This window comes from Planococcus citri, chromosome 1 (genome assembly GCF_950023065.1).
Source record: "Planococcus citri chromosome 1, ihPlaCitr1.1, whole genome shotgun sequence".
Lineage (NCBI taxonomy): Eukaryota > Metazoa > Arthropoda > Insecta > Hemiptera > Pseudococcidae > Planococcus > Planococcus citri.
The window spans coordinates 21,998,243-22,020,370 of NC_088677.1; the positions used below are offsets into that span (position 1 = coordinate 21,998,243).

The 22,128-nt window shown below is 36.0% G+C and overlaps 3 protein-coding genes across 5 annotated transcripts in view; 2 read left to right on the top strand and 1 right to left on the bottom strand.

Annotated features, from left to right (window-relative positions):
- The window catches only part of LOC135849844 (uncharacterized), a 157,617-nt gene extending 150,609 nt beyond the window's left edge, over positions 1 to 7,008 (top strand). Inside the window, exon 11 of the mRNA XM_065370471.1 lies at positions 2,360 to 7,008. Within this exon, the coding sequence (XP_065226543.1) occupies positions 2,360 to 5,229 (2,870 nt within the window). The 3' untranslated portion in view covers positions 5,230 to 7,008. The remainder of the gene's footprint in view (positions 1 to 2,359) is intronic.
- A 4,945-nt stretch (positions 7,009 to 11,953) lies between these two features.
- LOC135849848 (pre-mRNA-splicing factor RBM22) lies at positions 11,954 to 14,273 on the top strand. The gene is made up of 6 exons (XM_065370477.1): positions 11,954 to 12,240; positions 12,397 to 12,450; positions 12,533 to 12,787; positions 12,873 to 13,117; positions 13,213 to 13,356; positions 13,443 to 14,273. The coding sequence occupies exons 1-6, from the start codon at positions 12,187 to 12,189 to the stop codon at positions 13,765 to 13,767; spliced, it is 1,077 nt and encodes a 358-aa protein (XP_065226549.1). The 5' UTR covers positions 11,954 to 12,186; the 3' UTR covers positions 13,768 to 14,273.
- Positions 14,274 to 18,503: 4,230 nt separating this feature from the next.
- On the bottom strand, positions 18,504 to 22,002 carry LOC135849850 (uncharacterized). 3 transcript variants are annotated; one of them, XM_065370481.1, is made up of 10 exons: positions 21,895 to 22,002; positions 21,218 to 21,384; positions 20,225 to 21,140; positions 20,078 to 20,151; positions 19,744 to 19,935; positions 19,587 to 19,676; positions 19,421 to 19,510; positions 19,229 to 19,318; positions 18,893 to 19,155; positions 18,504 to 18,813 (listed from the first exon to the last, which is right to left on the bottom strand). In XM_065370481.1, the coding sequence occupies exons 2-10, from the start codon at positions 21,374 to 21,376 to the stop codon at positions 18,642 to 18,644; spliced, it is 2,046 nt and encodes a 681-aa protein (XP_065226553.1). In that variant the 5' UTR covers positions 21,377 to 21,384; positions 21,895 to 22,002; the 3' UTR covers positions 18,504 to 18,641. The 3 variants fall into 3 exon arrangements, with proteins under 3 accessions (XP_065226553.1, XP_065226551.1, XP_065226552.1); XM_065370479.1 differs by having other exon boundaries at positions 21,756 to 21,937; XM_065370480.1 differs by having other exon boundaries at positions 21,691 to 21,937.
- Positions 22,003 to 22,128: the final 126 nt, after the last annotated feature.

Below are 22,128 nucleotides of genomic sequence, written 5' to 3' on the forward strand. Positions count from 1 at the left end.
TTTTTTTTGTCAAAATTGTCAGTGAGGTTAATTTTTTGCCAAAAATTGCTTCAAAGTCTCACTTTTTGCCAAAATTGTTGAAAAGTTGTAATTTTTATCCAAAGTTGATAAAAAACGCCTTATAGTAGATGCTTAGATATTAGGTTTTTGCCAAAATTGTCAAAAAGTGTCTAATGTGGTCAAAATATTTGATGGCCAACATTGTCAAAATAAGCGTCTTTTTTTCCCAAAGATGTCAAAAAGTTGTAATTTTTCCAAAATCCAAAATTGATAAAATTTTTTAATTTTTATCAAAATTGTAAATAATTTCTTTTTTATAAAAAGTCTCATTTTTTTGTGATAATTTTCAAAAAGTTCTAATTTTATCCAAAGTTGATGAAATGTTTCAATTTTTGACCAAATTGCCATAAATTAGTATTTTTGTCAAAATTGACAAAAAAAAACATTTTTTAAATCCAAATTGTGTGTGAATTCATTTTTTGCCAAAATTCTTCAAAAGCTGCAACTTGGATCAATATTAATGAAATGTTTTAAATTTTTGCCAAAACAGTCTACTGTCAAAATGCCAAAATTGTTGAAAAACCTCTTGTTTTTTTTTTAAGCCAAAATGAGTGAAAAATTGTCAAAACTGCCTGAAAACGTGAAAATTGCATGTTTACAAAATTGTCAACAAATTTCTGTTTTTTTTTTATTTCGTCAAAATTGTAGAAAAAATCAAATTTTAGCCGAAATTATAACAAAATTCCTGCTTTTTTGCAAAAAGTCCCAAAGGATTGATTTTGGCCTTGATCGTCATCTGAGACGTCCAGTTTTTTCTTCAAAATTACAAAGCAGAAGTTCAGTTTTTCTTTTCTACTGAAAGTGAAATTGTCTAAAGGATCATATTTTTGCCTAAATTACCAAAAATGGATCCTGGTTTCTGTCAGAAATGCAAAAAAAAAAAAAATTCCCGTTGTTTTGCCTAAATTGCCATAAAAGTCCAATGTTGTGCCAAAATTGCCATAAAAAGTCCAATGTTCTGCCAAAATTGCCAAAAAATTAAAAAATTACTGTTTTGCCAATTTTTTAAAAAAAGTTTTATTTTTTGTAAAAATTGTCAAATAAAAATTTCAGTTGTTCTGCCTAAATTGCCACAAAAAATCCAATGCTCTGCCAAAATTGCCATAAAAAGTCCAATGTTCTGCCAAAATTGCCAAAAAATTAAAAAATTTTACTGTTTTGCCAATTTTTTAAAAAAAGTTTTATTTTTTGTAAAAATTGTCGAATAAAAATTTCAGTTGTTCTGCCTAAATTGCCATAAAAAATCCAATGCTCTGCCAAAATTGCCATAAAAAGTCCAATGTTCTGCCAGAATTGCCAACAAATTGAAAAATTTTACTGTTTTGCCAATTTTTTGAAAAAAGTTTTATTTTTTGTAAAAATTGTCGAATAAAAATTTCAGTTGTTCTGCCTAAATTGCCATAAAAAAAAATCCAATGTTCTACCAAAATTGCCATAAAAAGTCCAATATTCTGTCAAAATTGCCAAAAAAATGAAAAATTTTACTGTTTTGTCAATTTTAAAAAGGAAGTTTCATTTTTTGTAAGTAAAAATTGTCGAAACGTGCCATTTTTTAGGAAATTATCAGAATGCCAAATTTTCTGTCAGAATTATCAAAAAATGGAAATGCTAATCTTAATTTTTCTCAAAATTGTCAAAAAGTCCTGTTTTAGCCATAACTGCTGTAAAATTACTGTTTTTTGTCAAAATTGTCAGAAAAGTCCTTTTTGTGTCAAAATAATCAGAAATTGTCAGAAAGTCTCATTTTTGCCTATGTTTCCCATTTGTTGTAGAAAATCCTCATTTTCCCCCAACTCGTTAAAAATTTCTGTTTTTTGCCAAAATTTCCTGAAATTGAGTCAAAGTTGTCAAAAATTGTCAGAAAGTTTCATTTTTTGCCAAAACATCCAAAAAGTACTAATTTTTTTCCCTTAGCTGTCATTTCCATTTTTTTTTTTTTTGGTGGAAAAATTATTAAAAAATCAAGTGTCTTGTTCAAACCGTCATTGAAAGGCCTGCTTTCTGTCTACACTGCATAAAAAGTCCTTTTCTCAGTCTAGTGTGTCATAAAAGTGTTGTTTTTCACTTGAATTGCCAACAAGTTGAAATTTTTTCCAAAATTGTGAATAAAGTTCGGCTTTTTTCTTATTTTCTTTCAAAATCAACTTCGTAATTTTCCATTAATTGATCTTTTCTTCGAGAGTAATTTCTACGTCATTATCAATATGTATGTAATATCGTTTCGTGTCAAATATTCTCATCGAATCTTATTCCGTCATTTTACTAATAATCATCGTCGTTCTTTTTGTTTCGTTCGCAGTAAACAACGGAAACGCTTTACTCGAGGAGCATTCGTTCGAGCACGATTCGACTCACATGTCGACCCGAGCGGTATTCGGAGACGATTCGACGTACGCTACGAATCTAGACGACGTTAACGAAGAATTATTCAGCAAACAAGACAAACCGGACGTCTCGGCGGCCGTACCAAACGGCGACGATTTCGATCTGCCGAAAAGTAACTCGATCATCGTCGAGTCGGCCGACATCCACGAACAACCACAACAACAGCAGCAGCAAAACCACATCGACGATTTCCTCGGCGGCAGTGGCAATGGCAGCGGTAGTGGTGGCGAAGCTTTCGAAAACGAAGACTACCCGAGTATCGTGGAGAAAGAGCAAAGTTCACCGATCAAAGAATCCAGCAACACTCATTTCGGCGGCGGCGCCGACGACATCTTCGAGAACGGATCGTCGAATGTTACGTATAGTCGCGATTCGGGCAAATACGACGTTGATAAAGAAGTACCTCGGTTCGACGAGTTACTCAATAATGGCGCAGCAAGAGACGATAGCAACGTATTCGATTGTCTGTCTTTCAACAAAGATCCGGTCGAAGAGGTGATTCAAAAAATGAGCAATTTCGATTGCGTATCGACTAACGAAGGGTCTCTGTTGATCGGTAGCGAAACGTCTCAAGAGTTAGCCTCGGCTAAAGTTATCTCTCCTACGCAAGAATTATTCAACGGTACGAATCCGTTCGCTGCGTCGAAAAGTTGTACAGATGACGAGAAAGAAAACGCCGAAGAGAAGGATATCGCGGCGGTTGAGAATAAATACGAGGCGTTCGACGCGTTCGCTACGTCCTCGGCTGATCACGTTGATTTCCAGTCGAACGTGTCTCGCGATCCGTTCCAGTCTGTTTTTAGCGAAGCGACCGCTCCCAGTTTCGAGAAGCAGCCTGTCGAAGAGACGATTTCGGCTGAAAAGGTGCACGATGTTGAAACCGGTCATCCTGTTTCGCAGCCGGTTGAACCTGTCGAAGCGTTTTCTTCTTCGGCTCCGGATAACGATATAGCTGCTCAAATTCTCGATACGCAAGAGTACGACGTACAAGTACATAGTAAAACCGAAGACACAGACTTGTTACCGGAGACGCCGGAGAATCAGCCGCAGGCTTCAGGATCGGAAACTCCGATCGGTAGCGTCGATATGGTAACGCCTTACATTCACGACTGCACCAGACTGGGCGATAAACACGACTCGGTTCACGAGCCGGTCGAGAAACGTCATTACGACGATCTGCTTCCCGAAGATGACGACGACGCGACCAAAGAAAGCGATAAACTGGAATCCGAGCTACGCGAATCGACCGGCGGTAAAACGCTGGAATTCGATTTGGGCTTCCACGATGGCTCATCGTCGTCGGCTGCTGCTGCTGCTGCTGCGCCTTCTTGTAATCGTTTCGACGACAACGACGACGATGAAGACGACGCAGGAGACCAATACCAATCGTTGTTGTGTAATTTGGTACCGAAACCGAACCCGTTGCCGGCCACATTGGCCGACGATAAGATCGTCGAAGAGAGTCCTTCGATGGAGGCGGCGTTCGAAGACGACATCAAACCACAAGTGCCACCTCCACAGTCTTCCATTGTTGTTGATAGCGAGCTTACGAGTACAACGGACGAGAAACCAGCTGACGGAGGGTTATCTACGCCTCCGCCTACCGCATCATCGGCCTTGTCTGCTGCCGATCCCGAGACACACGTCAGTATCGCCGAAGCAGTCAATAAACTCGCTTCGCAAAGCCAACCGGACGAGCAACCGAAACCATCCGAAGGTGACAGCAGCAGCAGTGCCGGAACCGTAGCCGCAGCAGCCGTCATCGGAGCAGCAGCAGCTGCGACCGCCGCCGCCGTAGCAGCCAAGAAAGCCGACGCTGCGAAGAAACCGTACGTTATCAGGAAACCAGATCCGAACAAACCTCCGGCGCCGAAACCGACGACGACGACGGCTAAAGCTCCGTCCACCACGGCTGCCAAATCAACCGCTGCGCCGAAAACCGCACCCAGAACGAGCGTAGGTACGACAGCTGCTAAGAAACCAACGTCGACCCTTTCCAGCGCCAAAACAACGACAACTCCTACGAAAAGCGCGGCTACGTCGAGACCGTCGAGCGCACCGGCCAAATCGACCACTCCTACGACCAGGACTTCGTTATCGGCTCCGAAGACGACCAGTACTGCTGCCAAACCAGCTCCTAGACCGGCTACCGGCGCTGCTAAACCTTTGATGTCCCCTTCGAGAACAACCAGACCGCCGGTAGGTTCACTGACGTCGCCTAGATCAGCGACAGCTAGACCGATCACTAACGGCGATGTATCCTCGAGCACAGCGACCCGAACCACGTCCACGACTAGAAAACCGCTCTCAGCGACCGGTACCGTTAAGAAGATCACGTCACCTACGAGCACAGCTCCGGCATCATCGGCAGCGTCCACCAGACCAGCGGTCAATCTGGCCACACGTACCAGCCTAGCACCGCCGGCTAAACCGAAATCCACATCGATCACCGCTACCAGCCTGTCAGCTGAGAAGAAACCCATCGCTAAACGACCCGTATCGGCTACGTCGTCGCTATCGTCGTCCAGAACGACCGCCAGCAGCGCCAACAACAAAGATTCCAAAGACATAACTAATAAACGCCTGAGCAGCAGACCGACGACCGCCTCAGCTACCAAAACTCTACCTAAGACTGAATCAAAAGTAAATACCGGATTGATTAAGACGACGACGCCGACCGGTGCCAAAACCGTGGCGGCTGCGAATGCCAAAAAAATCTCCTCGACGCCGGATACAGCGAATAATAATCAAATCGATAGCACGAAAATGAACGGAAATGCTTGAGCGACGATTCGACGACGACGGTTTTATTCGTGTGTTTTTCCCCCTGTCCTGTCTTGTCCCCCCTCCTGTGTCGTATTCCTTCTGTTTATCCTGCTCGTAGCTGGAGTTTTATCGGTGAAAACAACAAAAACAATTTTTTTTGTACCTTAATTTATTATTATTACTTTTTTTTCTTCTTCATTTTAATTATCATGTAGCCACGTATTAACGGTTTATTTATTTTCTTCTTTTTTTTTCAATTTTTTTTAAAACTATATTTTTATTATTTTATACGCGTTTTAATTTATGAAAAATCGATGTTATGTGAATTTTTTTATTTTTTTCTCTTTTTCTTTTTTGATATTGTCGTTTTATTTTTTTGAATATTTTTCCATTTTCTTAACAATTTTTTTTAACCGTCGAAAGTTTTTTACTCGTCTTCGTCTCTAACTCGAAAGCTAAAGCGTTTTTAAAAATAATTTTAACGAAATTTTGCTTACTTTACGTACGAAAAAAAGGTTGTAAAATGTTAGTGTTTTTCCTTTCCCACGCTTAAATAATCGAAGCCCTGAGAATTTTTTCATATCAATCGCTCGCACTCTCGTTCACACTCACACAGACTCACACACGTTGATTTTTATTAATATTGTTAAGTATTTTACCGCGCGAGTGTGTGTGGCAACAGCGGAACGTACTCGATGAGAGAACAAAAATGATTCTAGTGCCATTCTCATTAATTTTCAATATGAGAATGTATTATTTATTTATTTATTTATTTATTGTTTAATTGGAATTTTTTAAGCAGCTCGTCGAAAGATGGCTAATTTTAACTATTTTTTTTCTTTGGTTGCACTGGGGAGGTGTTTTTTTTCTTTTCGTATAAATGTGAAACAGAAACGTGTACCTTTTAGATAGTAGATTGATCGCCGCCACCGCAGCCATATTGCTTTTTAAAAAATAATGAAAAATCAATCGAATCGTGTAATAAGGTGCATGTTTCTGGCATCGAATTTGTTTCGCTTATTTTTATCGTCACTAAAATTTTAGATTTATCGAACGTATTGGTATTTTTAACGTATTAAGGTAATAACGTATTTTTTTCTTTTTTTCAATGTTCGTGTTAATCCGAAAGAAAAAAATACATATTTGGAAATAGATTTTCTACAGCTCTAAAAAGCAAAAAAAAAATTCAAATATAATCATTATATAATGTAATAATTAAATAATAATTAAAACCTGGAAATAATACGGTGAAAATTTTATCATGTTGCAGAGGCTTTTCCTAGTAGCTTAGCTTGGCTGTGTGTTAATTTGTATTTTGTGTTGTTAATGTTTTTTTTTTCTTTTTATGTATTTGAAATTTATTATAAAATTTAAGAATTATATATTTTTTTTTCTTCTTCTCCTAATGAATGTTACATATGCTTAGACGATTTGAAACGCTGTGTTAATAATATTGGACTCTCATGATCGTGTAATTAATGGTTGATTTTTCATGTCTGTTTTTTTCCTCTTTCCGATTTCTTTCTCCTGTTTGCTCGACGACGATGGTGTATGAGAAAAGGACGGTCTTTTTTAAAACTTCTGTACGAATCGAGGAGATTTTTTTTTTTGGTCGATGGCGTGTTGTACGCTGATCGCTGATCTTTGTAATTTGCAACTCGAGTAATACTATTTTTTTGAAGCAGATGTTGAATATTCTAGGCTTCTGTGTACACTTACGATTATTATACTTATGTATGTTACGTGTAATTTTTAACATCTTTTATTTTACCTGCTAAATAAAATTTAATTTTTTATTATCGTTGTAAATTTATTGTTTATTTTCGATTTTTTCCTCGGTTTCGAGTGGTAATGGGCAGAGAAGGTTGGTGGAAATGGTTATTTTTTAGGCACCTGCGGAATGAATTTGAACGAAAAATCGAATTAGTAATTCGATTCGAAAAAATTTCTTAGTCCAGTCATTTTAGCAAAATTTTTAGTCGAACCTCGAAAAAATTGGGGGAAAGCTGAATTTCACATTATTTGTTCAGATTGGTCTCTAAAACAACCCATCAAATTGAACTTTATCAATCTACGTTTTTTGGCTATATCGCCGAGATGAAGGATCAGAGGGGAAAAAAGTGATTTAACTAAAATTATTCTACGTCAAATTTCCTATAAGCATGACCAGTCTAGTTGAAATATATTTTTCGATTTTTGGTGAATTTTTAAAAATCAAATTTTGACAAAAAATGAGAAAAAAATCAAAATTTTACCAAATTGATTGAGCTATAAAGCTGAAATTTGGGACATTCCCTATTTTCGACCTGCCAAATACATTGGAAACGATTTCAACTAGTATTGAGCAGTTCTGGAGCCTCCAGTGTATTTTTGTACCTTGAAAATTTCCACAAAATTTCATCAAAAGCTGTTGGAAAGCTAAAATTCATTCTGTAAACTAATACATAATTTCAATACAATAGGCAGTCGACTGCAAGTAGATTTAAAGTCGTTTTGGAGCCTTCAGCGAGTTTTTGAAAATTACTGGAGCCTCCAGTAAATTTTTGAAACTTGCAATAATTTCTACAAAATTTCATCAAAATGGAGCTGGAAAGCCGAAAATTGACTCTGATAGATTTTGTGGCATATTTTGAAAAACAGAAGTTTCTAAAAATCTGCTGGAGACTCCAAAACGGATTGAAACTGCCTGCGATCCACCTCAGAATAATGTCAAAAATGGAGTGTCTCTGTTTGGTAAAATTTTATGGAAATTTCGAGCATTGAAAAATCTCCTGGAGGCTCCGGTAATTTCCAAAAAGTCACTGGAGGCTCCAAAACGACTTGAAATCTACCGGTAAGTCGACTTCATAGCGTATTGGAATTACTATACAGAGTGAATTTTAGCTTTCCAACTGTTTCTTTTTTAAATGAAATTTCAAGTTTCTAAAATCTGTTGGAGGCTCTGAGAATTTTTGAAAAAGTCGCTGGAGGCTCCAAAATGACTTGAACTAACCTGAAGTCGACTTGATAGCATTTTGAAATTGGAGTACAGAATATATTTCGGATTTCCGACTCTGTTTGGTAAATTTTTATGGAAATTTCGAGCATTGAAATATCTACTGGAGGCTCCAGTAATTTACAAAAAGTCGCTGTAGGCTCCAAAACGACTTGTAATCTACTTGCAGTCGACTCCCTAGCGTATTGAAATCAGTTTACAGAATGAATTTCAGCTTTCCAACAGCTTTTGATGAAATTTTGTGGAAATTTCAAGTTTCAAAAATCTGTTGGAGGCTCCAGAACTGCTCAAAATGGTTTGAATTGATTTCTAATCGATTTGGCGAGTCGAAAATAGGATATATCCCAAATTTCATCTTTCTAGGTCAATTTGGTAAAATTTTATTTTTTTATCATTTTTGGCCTAAATTTAATTTTTAAAAAACCAAAAATAGAAAAAATACAAATTCAGCTTTCCACCAATTTTCCCGGGCTTCAAATAAAAATTTTTGCTAAAATGACTGTACCTACTATACAGTATGACACAAAAGTAGTGTCTGGTGGTTTTTATTTCTAAGGGGAAAAACTAGAGAGATGAATGAAGCGGCGTTGAGTAGGGAAAAATTAGGGCTTTCAAAAGTGACCCAAAAAATTTCCGGCCCATGCACAGGCCACAGGGTGTCCACAAATTGAAAAACCGGTTTGGTCAAAAAATTCAAACTGGTTTTTATTGGCGCAATGTATTCTACACACAAAGGCGACAAAAACGTGATGTGAACTTTTTGAAACCAGTTCATTAATTTGCAACCAGTTGACAAAAAATACCCAAAAATTGTAGATAGAGAAAACAGCTTGGAACAAAGTTGTAGAGCGTGAAGAAGTACACAATTCTGTCCACTCACATTTTGAAACCGGTTCATTGGTTCGTATTTAGCAACCAGTTTTTAACAATCACCTGAATGTTGGAAATAGAGAAAAAAAAAGCTTGACACAGAAGTTGTAGAGCGTGAAAAATTGAACCATTTTCATTGATCACTGATCAGATTGAGATTTTGAAACCGGTTCATTAGTTTGCAACCAGTTAAGTATCAAAAATTACCCAAAAATTGTAGATAGTGAAAAAAGTTTGAACTAAAAGTTGTGGGGCATGAAAAATTACCTACACATATTCTGTTCAATCACATTTTGAAACCGGTTCATTGGTTTTCATTTAGCAACCAGCTCTGACAATCACCTAAAAATTTGGGATTGAGAAAAAAGTTTGAAAAATAAGTTAAAGAGTGTGAAAAATTGAACTATTTTTGGTGATCAGATTTTGAAACCGGTTTCATTAAGTCGCAGCAAGCCATCAAAAGTTACCTGGTTGCAAGTTGATTAGCCATTTTCAAAATCCAACAAATGGTTCAATTTTCCACGCTCTACAACTTTTGTTTCCGTTTTTTTTTCATCTTCAATTTTTAGGTGATTGTCAAAAACTGGTTCCTAAATGCAAACCAATGAACCTGCAGTTTCAAAATGTGATTAAACACAATTGTGTAATTTTTAAACGCTCTACAACTTTTGTTTCAAGTTTTTTTCTCGATCTCGAATTTTTAGGTAATTTTCTGATAACTTGGTTGCAAATTATGAACTGGTTTCAAAATCTGATCAAAAATTGGAGATAAAAAAGAAAGCTTGAAACAAAAGTTGTGGAGCGTGAAAAATTGAACCATTTTTGCTGATTGTATTTTGAAACCGGTTCATTAATTTCGTCGCCTTAGTTGCAAAACCTTGTATCTCCAACTCTTGAGATCACACCTTGTGTAAACCGTTCTTTTTGCACTGTAGCGCTCCCTATTGGACTTGAATGCTCAACTAAAAGATAGATAACAGAGGGGAACCATCCTCTCTTACCTAGCTTTTAGTTGAGCGTTCAAGTCCCATAGGGAGCGCTACAGTGCAAAAAGAACGGTTTACACAAGGTGTGATCTCACGAGTTGGAGATACGAGGTTTTGCAACTAAGGCGACGATTTGCAACCAGATTCTGAAACCGGTTTATCAATTTGCAACCAGTTATCAAAAATTACAAAAAAAATTGAAGATCGAGAAAAAAGCTTCAAACAAAAGTTGTAGGGTGTGACAAATTACACAATTTTGTTCAATCACATTTTGAAACCGGTTCACTGGTTCGCATAAAGCAACCAGTTTTTGACGATTACCTAAAAATTGAAGATAAAGGAAAAAATTCGAAACAAAAGTTGTAGAGCGCGAAAACTTGAACTATTTTTTCTTTTTTTCTGATTGGATTTTGAAACCGGTTCACTGGTTTGCAATTTGCATTAAGCAACCAGTTTTTGACAATTACCTAAAAATTGAAGATGAAGAAAAAAATAAAACAAAAGTTGTAGAGCGCGAAAACTTGAACCATTTTTTCTTCTTTTCTGATTGGATTTTGAAACCGGTTCACTAATTTTCAGCCATGTTATTGAAAGTTTCCCAAAAATTGTGAATATTGAAAAAAGCTTGAAACAAAAGTTGAAGAGTGTGAAAAATAACACATATTCTGTATAATCACATTTAGAACCCGATTCATCGGTTCGCATTTAGCAACCATGTTTTTAACAAACACCTAAAAATTGAACATAAAGAAAAAAATAAAACAAAAGTTGTAGAGTGTGAAAATTTGAACCATTTTTGCAGATCAGATATTTTTTGCGCTCTGCAACTTTTGTTTCAAGTTTTTTTCTTCATCTTCAATTTTTAGATGATTGTCAAAAACTGGTTGTTAAATGCCAACCAATGAACTGGTTTCAAAATGTGATTAGGTACGCGGATTGTGTTATTTTTCACACTCTACAACTTTTTTTCAAGCTTTTTTTCTCTATCTACAATTTTTGGGTATTTTTTGATGACTGGTTGTAAATTAATGAACCGGTTTCAAAATCTGATCAGCGAAAATGGTTCAATTTTTCACGCTCTACAACTTTTGTTTACAAGCTTTTTTCTCTATCTCCAATTTTTGGTTGATTGTCAAAAACTAGTTGCTAAATGCGACCCAATGAACCGGTTTCAGAATGTGATTTGACAGAATTGTGTAATTTTTCACGCTCTACATCTTTTGTTTCAAGCTTTTTTCTCTATCTACAATTTTTGGGTATTTCTTGTTAACTGGTTGCAAATTAATGAACTGGTTTCAAAAAATTCATATCACATTTTTGTCGCCTTAGTGTGTATCATACATTGCGCCAATAAAAACCAGTTTGAATTTTTTGACCAAACCAGTTTTTCAATTTGTGGACACCCTGTGCATGGGCCGGAAATTTCCAAGATCACTTTTTGAATAAAGCCCCTATTTTTCCATACTCAACGCCGCTTCATTCGTGTCTCTAGCTCTTTCCCCTTAGAAATAAAAGCCACGGGGCACTATACTTCTGTGTTCTGTGTCGAACTGTATACCCCTGCAAAAAATCACGATAGGCATTAATTAGGCTTAGGCAACACTATTTTCATATTTTGACTGATTGATGAAATGATGAAGATACGAAATGGACACGCAGCGCCATCTATCGAAATAAAACGGAAACTTAGTTCTGCTTTTTTGAAAATCGAGATTCGAGATGCGTGTGGCGCCATCTCTCAGAATAGTCAGAATATTATGGAACGAAAGCGCTGTAGTTTCTCTGACATCCACAAAGCGCACCAGTCGGAAGACGGAGTCGGATGGTTGTGAATTTAGCAAAGCTCACTCTGCTCAATAACCAATCAGAATCGACCTATTTATCAACGCAACGAGTTCGCTGTGTTTTCATCTTTCATGTTTTTCTTTCTCTGTTGTAGAATTGAACTTGATAGAAATTTAAAAATATTCGCTTCCACGGTACATTTTCGATAGATTTGTGATCATACACTACTCAAAATCGTACTTCTACGTTGTAATTCATCATCCATATCGACGTATTCGTGTTCGGTCGCCAAGTTGCATCTTCATCGTATGCAGACGCAGTCCATCGAATTCGTGAATCATGGCTACTTCTAAAAGTACCAATACTTATAATCGCAAACAGTGGGAAGATGCTGTAAGTAGCTTTGTTTCCAATTTTCCATCCTATCTAGTTGTATTAATTAGTTCATATTCTTACTCAAATGAAACCGTTTCTGTTTCTGTAAATTTCCTTCCTGTAAACGTTTGATTTCCACCAACATTACACGAGCTTATATATTTTGTTTCGCAGGAGTTCCCAATTTTGTGTGAAACGTGTCTCGGTGATAATCCGTATATTCGAATGGTACGTAAAATTTGCTTCGTATTATTAATCATTCAAAACATCAGTTTTCTGTGGTATTGACCTAGTTATATGTTTTATGTAGACAAAAGAACCGTACGGTAACGAATGCAAAATATGCCTGAGACCTTTCACAGTATTCAGATGGTGTCCCGGAGCTAAAATGCGTTTCAAGAAGACCGAAATATGTCAAACGTGTTCGCATTTAAAGAACGTTTGTCAAACGTGTATCTTAGATTTAGAGTACGGTTTGCCTATTCAGATCAGGGACCAGGCTTTGAAACTGAAAGATGATTTACCTCGTTCCGACGTCAACAAGGAGTACTTTATTCAAAATATGGTAAATTAAGTTACCATTTACACGTATTCTGTAGTCTTCATTTTGAAAACTGTGAGTTGATGTATCGATTATCTTCGTTGTTTAGGCGAATCAACTACAGACTAGTGCTTCGAACGGTGAAGTGGGCAGTATCGGTGGTGGTAAAGCTGAAGGTACTCACGACTTGTTGATGAAATTGGCTCGAACTACGCCGTATTATAAACGAAATCGTCCCCATATATGCTCGTTCTGGGTGAAAGGAAGTTGTAAACGAGGCGAAGAATGCCCATATCGACATGAAAAACCAACCGATCCCGATGACGCTCTTTCTGATCAAAATATCAGAGACAGGTATATTCTAGATTTTTTCTCTATATTTTCAAGTACGATTCTCGAATTTGCTTTCGGAACTAACGCGAGTTCGTTTTGATTTATTTTCCTCTCAGGTATTACGGTATAAAGGATCCGGTAGCTGATAAATTGATGAAACGTGCTTCAGCAATGCCGAAATTAGAACCGCCGGAAGATAAGAGTATTACCACTTTGTATATTGGTAACGTTCCGGCATTCATCAATGAACGCGATTTACAGTACGTTGCTTCGTCTCTCTCATACCAGTACCTTTCTTGGTTGTTTTTTTACGACGTATTTTCACGTATTCTTTATTTCATTACAGTAATAGTTTCTATCAGTTCGGCGAGATCAGGAATATAACTTGTATACCGCATCAACAATGCGCCTTTGTCGAATTCGTTCGTAGAGTCGACGCCGAAGTAGCTGCTGAGAAGACATTCAACATGCTGATCCTGGGCGGACAGAGATTGAATATTAAATGGGGTCATTCTCAAGGACGTAAACAAACCGATCACCATAGTGTACAGCCGATGATGCATCAGGAACCCAGCACAGTAACCACTTCTAAAAATCTACCGCCTAGTTTACCCCCTCTGCCGCAGAATTTGGTCAATTTCACGTTCCCTTATCCGCCTTATCATCAGTAATGTTGAAATTTATTCCAACTTACCCTAGTTTGGTAAGACAATAAAAATGTAATATTATGTAATGGCGAATTTTTTCTAAGACGAGTTCGGGTCAAGTTCGCGTTGAAAATTGATCATTTATGGTGAGATGAAAGGAGATTTTTCAATACATCTTTTTATTCTTTGAAATATTGTTATCTTTTTTTTTTAGAAACTGGGATTTGATTTTGTGAAATCGTTTAACCTTTTGACTCGAGTAATTGATTTTTGAGACACCTTATGAAACTCACTCATCGTGACGAGAAATTCTATATGTATTCGTAATGTTTTATCTCGATCGTGTTTATTTTAGTTAATTTGCTTCAGGTACATAAACAAATTTTCTGTCCTATTTTTTTGATAGAATTTATTGAAAATCGCTTCGCATTGTTTATTATTTGTGAAGACTGTTGTACATACATAATGTACTTGTATACTTTATTTTTTTCATAAAATTATGAAATACATTATAGTTAGATGAATTGATACGGAATGTGTTTTTCTGCATGTTGATGGTGGTTGGTGGCTTCTAATTGATTAAAATATGATTCACAACTAGGTCAAGTGCAGTCCAATAGCACCAGAAATCGAATTTATTTAGAATTTTTACTGCCCAAAGAACGTTGGTGACTTTTCGTAAAAAGAAGTAAGCATTTATTTTGGATTTTCGCTGCGGAATAATGAAGGGATGGAGGCTAAAATCTTCAATTTTCAAAATTGCTCGAACTCAAAATGGTTTTCAGACAAACTTTGAACAATAATGGTTATATAGTCAGGGGGCCGCATAAGGATCACTTGCACCCCCCTGCCGATCCTCCGGGACAACTTTTTTCTTAAAAGGTGAGTCCTAAGGAACATTTCTAGCCCTTGTCCACAAAAAAAAGTGGCCCTGCTTACAAAATGGCGGCCATTTTAATTGACAGGTCAGCCGAAATCGCAGATTTTGCGTTCCAACATAGGACTAGCATAAAACTATTCAAACCGTACAAAGGTAGATCGAAAGAGCAGGCAAAAATTCATCACCTGTCAAAACTTCAAGTGCTAAAGTGCCTTTTTGGATTTTTGGTGAATTTTCAAAAATCAAATTTTGGCCAAAATGTGAGAAAAAATCAACATTTTTGTCCAAATTGACCTAGAAAGCTGAAATTTGGGGTACACCCTATTTTCGACCTGCCAAATCGATTGGAAACTGTTGCAAACTGTTTTGAGCAGTTCTGGAGCCTCCAGCAGATTTTTGAAACTCGAAATTCACACATAATTTCATCAAATGAAGTTGGAAAGCGTGCAAACTAATTTCAATACGCTATGAAATCGACTGCAGGTAAATTTCAAATCGTCCTGGAGCCTCCAGCAATTTTTTAAAAATAACTGGAGCCTCCAGTAAATTTTTGAAACTTGAAATTTCCCCAAAATTTCATCAAAATGGAGATGGAAAGCTGAAATTAACTATGCACTCAAATTTTAACACCCTCTGAAGACGACTCAAGGTGAGTTCAAGTAATTTTGGAGCCTTCAGCGATTTTTTGAAAATTACTGGAGCCTCAAGTAGATTTTTGTAACTTGAAATATCCCCAAAATTTCATGAAATGGGGATAGCAAGCCGAAATTTACTCAGCAAACTAATTTTGATGCAATAATATGAAGTCGACTGCATGGTGGTTTCAAGTGGTTTTGAAGCTTCCAGTTACTTTTTAGAAATTTCAATTCTCCTAAAAACGCCATGAAACCTTTCAAAAAGTCACTGGAGGCTCCAAAATTAGTTGAACTCACCTAAGTCGTCTTCAGAGCGTGTTAAAATTTGAGCGTGTGGTTAATTTCAGCTTTCCATCTCCATTTGATGAAATTTCAAGTTTCAAATATTTACTGGAGGCTCCAGTAATTTTCAAAAAATTGCTGGAGGCTTCAAAACGACTTGAAATTTACTTGCAGTCGACTTCACAGCGTATTGGAATTAGTTTGCAGAATTAATTTTGGCTTTCCAACTACATTTGATGAAATTTTGTAGGAATTTCGAGTTTCAAAAATCTGCTGGAGGCTCCAGAACTGCTCAAAACGGCTTGAAACAGTTTCCAATATATATTTGGCAGGTCGAAAATAAGGTATATCTCAAATTTCAGCTTTCTAGGTCAATTTGGTAAAATGTTGATTTTTTCACATTTTCCCGACTATTACATGAATTGGTTATAGAATTATTTGAGAGGGACCATGTTACCTATCAAAATTGGTTAAAATTTTGTGAGAAATTCAAAGGTTTCGACAAAAATGTTTTTTGAGCATTTTTGAAGAATTTTGGACCCAAAATTTGGTGATAATTTTTGAGATTCGTGAAATTCTTGAAAAAGTGACATGCGACCTATCAAAATAACTTGAAACTTCACGAGAAATTCCAAAATTTTGACGAAAATGTTTTTTGGAAATTTTCAAAGTGCTTCAAGTCTCAAATTTGGTCATGATTGTGGTAAGTATTTTTGAAAAAGGTGTCATATGATTTTATCAAAAATCAAAATAAGTAACAAATCAAAAATTTTTATTCATCAACAATTTTTTTGAAGATTTTTGAGAATAATTTCCTAAAAATCAACCAAATTTGTACAAAAGTTTTGAAAAAAAGTGTATAAAAATTTATGATTTTATCCTGAAATTGGAACACATTTTGATGGTAAAGATTTGAATTCAAAACTGGTTCTTCAAAATTTCTTGAAAGAAGTCTCGATGAAAAAATTTTTATTTTCTGTTCAAATTTCAACGCATTTCGATTGGTGCCATATGACACCTTTTGCAAAAATCCAAAAAATTATGACCCAATTTTGGACTTGAAATTCTTAAAAAAGTGTTCGAGTGGTAATTCAAAGTTTTGATTGAAGTAGTTGTTTTTTTTCTGAAATAATGCTCAAAATTCTTCGAAAATTCTCAAATAATCTTTTTTTTTTGCGTTAAATATTTGAATTTTGTACGAAATTTTCCAAAAATCAGTAAAATCACAACTCAAATTTTTTAAGCTAAAAATTCTTCAAAAATGCTTCAACAACAGTTTCGTTACCACATTTCACATTTCAATTTTCCGCAAAATTTAAACCCATTTCGATGTGCCATCTAACATCTGACACCTTTTTAAAAAATCCTAGAAATTATGATTCAATTTTGAGTTAAAAATTTTTCAAAACTTCCCAGAAGTCAATTTCTTCGCATTATTTGAAATTTTCACGAAAATTCAAGAGTATTTTTCACATTGTTCAAGTGCAAATAAAAGTAAACGTTTTTCAATTTTTTAACTCTGGTTCTCGCGAAATTTTAACCCATTTCAATTGGTCGTATAACTCAATTTCGGGCTCAAAATTCATCAAAAATGCTCAAAATTCTTCAAAATTGCTCAAAAATTGTTTTCGTTAAAATTTTTGAATTTCTCACAAAATTTTAACTCATTTTGATAGGTCGCATGGTACCTTTCTCGGAAATTCCAAAAATCATAAACTCAATTTCATGCTCACAATTTTTCAAAAATTTCCAAAAATCATTTTTTTCACGAAAAAATTAAAATTTTTATGAAATTTGAACCAATTTCTATAGATTGCATTACCTCTTTCAAAAAAAAAAAGAAAAAAAACAATGATGACTCAATTTGGAGCTAAAAATTTTTCAGAATTGCTCAGTTTCCGTTATCGAAAATCCCAAAAAATCACGACCCAATTGGTCAATTTTGTACTCAAAAGTCAAAATTTATTCAGAAACCGTCTAAAATCATTTTTTGCAATATTATATTTTATATGAATTTCCACAACATTTTAACCCATTTCGATAGGTTGCAAAACATTTTTTTTTAATCTCGAAAATCCTGACTCAATTCTGAGCTAATAATTCTTCAAAAATGCTTAAATAAATATTTTCGTCAACATTTTTGAATTTATCATAAAATTAAGATTTAAAACAATTTCGATGAATCGTCTGACACTTTCTTAAAAATCCCAAAAAACTCAAAATTCTTCTAAAAATGCTCAAAAAGTATTTCCCTTGAAATCATTGAATTTATTAAGAAATTTTAACCCATTTCGAATATCTCAATTAAATCATAACCCAATTTGTTAATTTCTCACAAAATTTTAACCCATTTCGATGCGTCGCATAACATTTTTTTTTTTTTTTTTTTTTTTTTTACAAAATCCCAAAAATCCTGATTCAATTTTGGGCTGAAAATTCTTCAAAAATGCTCGAACAACACTTCGTCATAATTTTTTGAATTTCTCACAAAATTTCAACTCATTTTGATAGATACTTGAAGTCTTATGAGTTCATGACACTTTTTTTTTCAAAATTTCAAAAATCATAATTCCATTTTTGACTCTGTGAATAATTATTCTTCACTTTTTTAAAAACCTCGAAAATCATGACTCACGTTTTGAGCTCAAAATTCTTTGAAATTTCTCAAAAAATATTTTCGTCGAAATCTTTAATTTCTCGCGAAATTGTAACATATTTTTAATAAGTTTCATGAGTCATGAGACTTTTTCAAAAATCCCGAAAATCATAACCCTCAATTTCGTGCTCAAAATTTACCAAAAAATCTCGAAAATCGTGTTCTTTGCAAATAATTTTTAAACGGAATTTTAAGCCTTTTCAATAGTTTGAATAACGTTAATTTTTTCTTTTTTTTTTTAAATGAAAAAAATCCCAAATACTTACAGTTGTACAAATACCACTTCACTAACATCGAACAAAAAAAATTCAAATAAAACGAAACTTTAATTGTCCTCCGTAAAAAAGTGGTAAAAAAAACTTATCAAACATAAAACAATAAACTTGAACAATAAGTAAAATAAAACTATGAAAAAACAAGTCTTTAGTTTCGAATTACATTAACATTACACGTAGATCAGACTCTTTCCGTTCCTCGTCAAAATCTTCTTACGTTTTTCAACTCGTCCGGAACTGACACCTGGTGGCAGTTGTGGCTTGCGAAACGATGGTTTCGGAGCGTATTTCTTGTATCCTTCGTTGAAACGATTCTTAATGTTTGACTGCGCATACGCAGGTCTAAAAACACACGTTCAACGTTATGTATACTTGAAATTTTAGCTCCTCGAGAATTCCTATAGAGAAATAACGCACTCACCTCCTCTGAGGAACTTTATTTCGAAGTAACGAAGAACCATTAGTAACCATACTTCTTTTCATAACACCGCCACGGTTAGAGTATAGTCGAGCATTGAGCGATTCAGCACCGGGTTTCTGAGTAGCTTTGCGCGAATCAGGGCAGAGCTGTTGGAGTACTTTTTCAAGTACAGCTTCGCATACTTTGGCAAAAAATACGCCACTTTGGATACTCATGTTGAGCTCAGGCGGGACGACCCATTTACTCGTACTGTCCACTGAATTCTGAAAACATTGAAAATTAGTCTCGAGGATAAGTTAAATTATGGATTATCGAATTCGGTGAGGTTTTATTTACTTTCGAGTACGAGTTATCCAAATGAACGATATCGTCGGGTAAATCTTTAGGGGCGTAATCTGACGCATTCCATCTATGTCCAGCAGCAGTCTGAAATCATTTATGGTCGATTTATTTTTTTTTCCAATGAAAATTTGTTACACAAAAGATTGAGTATAAAAATGTAAACTATATCCAATTAGGTATATTTACTTTGGAATACGAATCATCCAAATGGACAGCTTCATCGTGCAAATCCTTCTTAGCATAAGCTGGCATATTCCATTCACGTCGAACAGTATTCTGTAATAATATTGTCGATATTTCAACGAAAACAACTTAAAATAAGACTATATAAACCATGCTAAGTTTTATTTACTTCAGCGAAGGGGTCATCCAAAGGAACGATATCATCGTCCAAGGTCTTGTTGGCATAATCTGACGCATTCCATCCACGCCGAACAGTATTCTACAAACACAGGTCGATTTAGTAACGAAAAATAAATTAGATAAGTTCTCAAAATATACAGAAGTACCCGAGACGTATCTGGCTTGTTGTGAGGGGTTTCGAATATATCTTCGTACGCTAAACCAAGTAACGGTCGAATTTCTGGCTGCTTATTCTGGTAACTCGATTTGACCTTCTCAGCTGCGGAAAACCAAGGCGAAGGCTGAATAAAATTAGAGACACTTTTCAGTTCGGTATCAGCAGACTGTGCAGGAGCAACCTTAAAACAATTCGAATTCATCCAGCATAATTTAGAAAGAAAACACTATCAAAGAAACATTTACAACTCGTCAATTTCGATCGAGCTGAAGTTCGTTGTAAAGATTCCTCTCTGTTAGTGAGAAAACATTCAGAAGTATTACCTTAGACGTATTTTTCGGTTGGATTTTGGTTGTCCAAATCTTACGAAAAGGTGCTTTCGGATATTCCTGCATTCCTATGAAAATAACACGAAATTTAACCGTTATTGAAACACCAATTCCGACATTATTCCAGCTCTGGAAACTTACGAGGTTGTTGGGTACGTTCTGGCGGATGTTCTGTAGTATAATATCCTCGTTCTTCGGCACGATTCTGTTGGATACGTTCTGACGGAGGTTCTGCAGTATAATATCCTCGTTCTTCGGCACGATTCTGTTGGATACGTTCTGACGGAGGTTCTGCAGTATAATATCCCCGTTCTTCGGCACGATTCTGTTGGGTACGTTCTGACGGAGGTTCAGTAGTATAATATCCTCGTTCTTGGGCACGATTCTGTATTGGAGCCGGCACGTGGTAAGGTGCGCTTTTGACATTATCTCGAGCTTGTTGTCTGCCCCCCCAACGCTGCAAACGCTTAAGGGTCTCATTTCTTTGAGCGTACTTCGCCGAAGGATGACTTTTGGCAACGAAATCGGAATATTGCTCGCGCGAGTTCCGAGTATTTCCGTAGGTTCCATTTACTTCATTGTACTTCGTTCGAAATCGATTTCTAGCATCGAAATTTACACGCTGAGGGCGCGGATTTTGATAATTCTGGTATGTTCGGTTCGTTTGAGCGTACTCGGTCGGAATTCGATTTTTAGCATCGTCGCGCGAATTGTGATTATTTTCATAAGCTCCGTTCATTTGAGCATATTCGGTCGGAATTCGATCTTTGTTATCGACATCGTAATTGAGTTCGCGTGAATTTTGAGCATTCTCGCCAGTACCGTTCGTTTTAGAATACTCGGTCGGAATTCGATCTTTAGTATCGATATCGTAACACTGTTCCGGTTGATTCTGAGCATTCCTGTTGGTGTTGTTCGTATCAGCATGATCTGACGGATACTTATAATCATTATTGGTACCTAAATCGAAACACTGTTCGTTCAACTGCGTCGATTTGCCCGGAATCTGGTACGGTTGCGTTCGAGAAGGACGCGAAGGAGCAGGATTTCTTCGCCACTGAAACGTAAATCAACAGTAGATTTAACACAATATGTACGGTAACGTTTTGAGAGATCCGAGTGTTCTTCACTTACCGGAATTCTACGATGATAATTTCCATTATTGGTCGCTGCCGGAACTTCATTCGCAGTTGGCTTTGACGAGTTTGCCATCAATGGCGTTATTCTTTGATTCTTCCAGACCTTTTGTCTCATCGCACCACCTCCTCTAGCATTATTACGCTCCCGGTTCATTATTTAAACTGCAACAGAAAATACGATACAATAAGAAGGAATAATCAAATCAAATACATGTTCGAACGTGAGCGAAAAATTCAGAATTCGAATGAAAAAAAAATGCAACTGATGCAACTATCAAAATATTGAATATCGCAGCATTGATTTACTACGAAGGCACTTCAATTCAAAAAATGCAATGACAACACGTCGATACGATTCTGCGCCGAAAAAATCACATTGATTTCGATTTGAGAACCAGAATCGTTCGAATTAGAAAAATACAACACTAAATTAATTAAAATTCAACCTGTACATTGAAAACTTCTTACTCAGATAGTACTTCGCGTTCCTGTTCATATTCTCAATCGTATTATTTGTGATTTCAGAGATTTACCTGTTGCTTCAAGTCCCAAGATGGTAACCAAATATCAAGCTCTTTCTGACACAAAATTAACCATCAAACGAGCTAATGAACTGCTTTTCGATGAGAAATTCACAAAAACAAACTATAAATAATTCTACTTCAAACTTACAATCCAAATTCACGATGTTATACGTTTGTTGTTATCTGATCTTCATGCCGGAATATCGAATCGAATGAAATCGGTAAAGTTCTAGATTAGGGAAGTATACGCATACGCCATTTTGGTTCGACACAACGGATGTAAACAACATTAGAACGTATGTACGCATACAATCTTACGTGTAAAAAATGCAATTTTTTCGATTGTTCGCGGGTTCGGGTGAATTTTTAAGTAGTTTCCAGC